The sequence below is a fragment of the Myotis brandtii genome, unplaced genomic scaffold (assembly GCF_000412655.1).
Source record: "Myotis brandtii unplaced genomic scaffold, ASM41265v1 scaffold733, whole genome shotgun sequence".
In the NCBI taxonomy this organism is placed as follows: Eukaryota; Metazoa; Chordata; class Mammalia; order Chiroptera; family Vespertilionidae; genus Myotis; species Myotis brandtii.
The window spans coordinates 162743-166925 of record NW_005370908.1 but is presented as its reverse complement, the minus strand read 5'-3'; the positions used below and the strand labels follow the sequence as shown (position 1 = coordinate 166925).

Sequence of the window (4183 nt, the reverse complement as noted above, 5' to 3'; positions counted from 1 at the left end):
GACTATAGCAAGGGGAATATAGTCAATAATCCTATATAATAAAAGCCTAATATGCAAATTGTCCTCTTGGGTGGTTGTTCCACTGAGAGTTCCACCTGGAGTTCATGAGTTCCACCGCTTGCAATGACATGTGCTGACCACCAGTGGGCAGCATGGCACATGGCAGGTGTCCGCTACAGCGCACTGGCAGCAAGAGACAGTGGAGGCCCTGCTGGCCCCAATAGGCCCCAACAAGAGCAGGACCATGAAGGGATGGTGGAGCAGGTGAAGGGGAAGCACCAGGTCAAGGTGGATGCCAGCAGGGATCTGATCGCCCCACAGACAGCGACCAACTGCAGTGGTGGGGGGCAGGGCTTCCTGGGTCCCAGGCACTGAAGGAGCTGGGCGGAGGACCCAGCCCCAATCGATCACCCTGCAGGTGGGATTATGGAGCAGCTGAGGGGGGCATCCCCAGGCCAAGGCAGGGTGCCATGTGGGGTTACGGGGCTGCAAAAATGGGGTCACGATCTGGGGCTGTGAGCTGGAGCCACCCCTAGGGACCCCACCCATGCACAAATTTGTCCACTGGGTCTCTACTATTCTAATAACAATGGATGCATTTTATCAGATGGGGGTAAGATTTATCAGTATAAACACTTAGTAAGTTTTATAAGTTCTAATCAATGGTGTGTACTCCTAAAACTAATATATAATACTAGAAGCCCGGTGCACGCATTTGTGCATGGGTGGGGTCCATCTGACCTCGCCTGATCAGGGCTGATCAGGCAAGGCCAGCCGGTGGGGAGGGGCCACGGGTGGTTGGCCAGCCTGCCCAGCCCTCTTTTCAAACTCCTGGTCGAACTCCTGGTCAAACTCCCAGTCCAGGGGACAATTTGCACATTATTATTTTATTATATAGGATTGTATGACAACTATATTGAACAATAAAAAATATTTTTAAAAATAATAAAAACAAAAGGAAATTGAAAAGAAAAACTACATATTAATATTTACATCAAGTCAAAAAATATAAATAAAGACTCCCTCTCAAACATGACATATGTTCACCTTTCCATTAAGACCCTTTGTTTTCTATATTTATTGTGAAATTGTTTACACATGTTCATGTAATTAAACAACAGTATAATTAAAACCTATGTATCATTCATCAAGGTTCAAAAGGTGTTATTTTATGCCCAATCACTATATTTTGTACACCCACAATCTCACACTGCCTTACTATTTCTTTTTTCTTAATATGCATATATAGATTTTTAGAGATAGAAGAAGGAAGAGGGAGAGAGATATAGAAACCTCTATGACAGAGAAACATGGATAGATTATCTCCTGCATGCCCCGTACTGGGGATAGACCCCAAATCCCAGGCGTGTTCCCCGACCAGAAATTGAACCAGTGACCACAGTCAACCAACTCAGACACATGGGCTGGGTTCCCTTAAAATTTCTTAAAGGCAAATGTATACAGTATTCTGAGTCATGTCTTAAACAAAACACTACTCCATTTAAAACTAGTCTTTTTCTTCCTCCTCCACCTTGGCCTGCTCATAAGCCTCAAACCTGTCTCTACTCCTCTTTTTATTTTCTCTTTCAGTGTGTTCCTCTAATATGAGCCTGCCAGAGAACAGATTCAAAGTCAATGTTGAACACCCAGCTCAGAAGGAACAGTGATGCTTCCTGCCCGTCCTATTTTGCTCTCACCAATGGCTGTGTATGGTGGCTCCATAATGGCTGTGAGTGAGGCCCTGGTGTGTGTGAGGAACACTCTCCTGTCACTCTGGCTGGGGGTGATTCTGTTCTCATATGGATGGTCCCAGGCTGTGCACTCCCAACGCCATGGTCCCCCAGAAGTGGTGATTCCCTTGAAGGTAACAGGCACTGGCTTTGGCATGAAGACTAAAGACTGGCTCTCTTACAGAATGCGTTTTGGGGGTCGGGATCAGGTCATACACATGAAGGTCAACAGGCATTTTCTATCTAGACATTTCCCAGTGTTTACCTACTCAGACCAGGGCGCTCTCCTTGAGGACCAGCCTTATATCCAGAATGACTGCTACTATCATGGTTATGTGGAGGGGGACCCAGAATCCCTGGTTGCCCTCAGTACCTGTTTGGGAGGTTTTCAAGGAATATTACAAACAAATGACATTGTTTATGAAATAGAGCCCAAGAGACTTTCTACCACATTTGAACATCTCTTATTTAGAATGAAGAGTGAAGAGACACAATTGCCACCCATGAAATGTGGATTAACAGATGAAGAAATAGCAAGACAATTGAAATTTCAGGAGAGTGCTAATTTCACTTCCATGCAGAGTGGGTATGAAGGCTGGTGGACACACCACCGGCTTCTTGAACTGGCAGTGGTGGTGGACCACTATCGCTATCTTCATCACCGAAGTAACACCACAGCAGTGCAGTATGAAGTATTAAGTGTAGTCAATGGAGCACATAAGTTTTTAAAGTCATTGGATGTTGATGTGGTTTTAATGGGACTTGAGGTCTGGACTGAAAAAAACCCCATTTCAATAAAAAAAAGTGGTCTCGTAGAAGCATTTTGCAATTGGAAGAAAGCTGGCTTTAATATGCGCTTGCCCCATGATGTTGCACACCTTTTTGTAAAGCAAGGCTATGGTATTGATCTTGGCTTATCCTTTGTTGGAACAGTATGTGACTATAATTATAACTGTGGAGTTGATAGTTTCAGGTATGATAATGTGTATTCTTCTGCATATACTGTGGCACATGAGATTGGTCATAATTTGGGTATGCTTCATGATGACAAAACTTGTAAATGTGGAAATAATCAATGCATAATGTATGCATATCCAACAAGTGCAACTAGATTCAGCAACTGCAGTTATGCCAACTTCATGAACAACATTGCAAGTCAAAATTGTTTGAACTTTCCTTCAAATACAGGGAAAATCTTCACACTTGCACGGTGTGGGAACAGTGTGGTTGAAGAAGGAGAAGAGTGTGACTGTGGCGCTTTACATTTGTGTATGAAAGATCCGTGTTGTGAGTCCAACTGCACTCTCAGCGCTGGGGCTGCTTGTGCTTCTGGCCTTTGTTGCAAAGACTGCCAGATCCTGCCCACAGGCGAAGTTTGCAGACAAGAGGAAAATGCGTGTGATCTCCCAGAGTGGTGCAACGGGACATCCTACCATTGTCCAGAAGATGTGTACTTGCAGAATGGGATCCCATGCAAGGGCGGTGGCTACTGCTATGAAAAGAGATGCAATAACCGTGAAGAGCAGTGTAGGAACATTTTTGGCAAAAAGGCCAAGAGTGCAAATCAGAGTTGCTACACAGAAATTAACACTCAAGGTGACCGTTTTGGGAACTGTGGTTTAATGAACGGTGGATACATAAAATGTAGCATCTTAGATACCTTGTGCGGAAGGATTCAGTGTGATAATGTGATACAAATTCCCCTTCTAAGGGATCATTCTACTGTGCATTGGACTCACATCAATGGCGCCACCTGCTGGGGTACCGACTACCACTTCGGGATGATAGAACCTGACATTGGTGATGTGAAAGATGGGACAGCGTGTGGGCCAGATCATGTCTGCGTCAAAAGGAGGTGTTATCATAGGGCACATCTGTCATTTTTTTGTTCACCTAAGATCTGCAATCTGAAAGGAGTCTGCAACAACAGACAGCACTGCCATTGCAACTCGGAGTGGGACCCTCCCAAATGCCTGAAAAGAGGCAGTGGAGGTAGTGTTGATAGTGGGCCACCCCCTCGGTATAAAAGGAAGAAAATGAGGCAAAGAACCATTTCCCTGATACTACTTTGGTACCTTGCTTTTATTTTATTGTCATGCTGCTTATTTTTGTGTTTTCTGGCACACAAAAGACGAGATAAGAGAAAAGAGCCTAATGTGTCACCTACACATGAGTATGAAGAACAAAATGTCAAGACTTTACCTACAGAAAAAGAGCACGATATTCCAATTTCATCTAAGGAAGAACAGTGAAATGTTCTACTGCATTTTAGAAAGAAAAGCAACAATTTATAATTTCAAAAATGAAGTCCGGTCTTTTCCAATTTTCAATGTACTAAATTTTAGTCTCCTGGGTGCAGATTGGTACAGAATGTGTCACAGAACATTGGCATAATGCCTGAATAATTTTATTATTTGGGATCATAAAACATCGTCCATGAAACAATTAGGAAA

General features: G+C 43.7%; 1 protein-coding gene across 1 annotated transcript; it reads left to right on the top strand.

Moving 5' to 3' along the window:
- Positions 1-1699: 1699 nt before the first annotated feature.
- LOC102261257 (disintegrin and metalloproteinase domain-containing protein 20) lies at positions 1700-3982 on the top strand. Its single transcript, XM_005882696.1, has one exon. It carries the CDS (start codon positions 1700-1702, stop codon positions 3980-3982), a length of 2283 nt encoding a protein of 760 aa, XP_005882758.1.
- Positions 3983-4183: the final 201 nt, after the last annotated feature.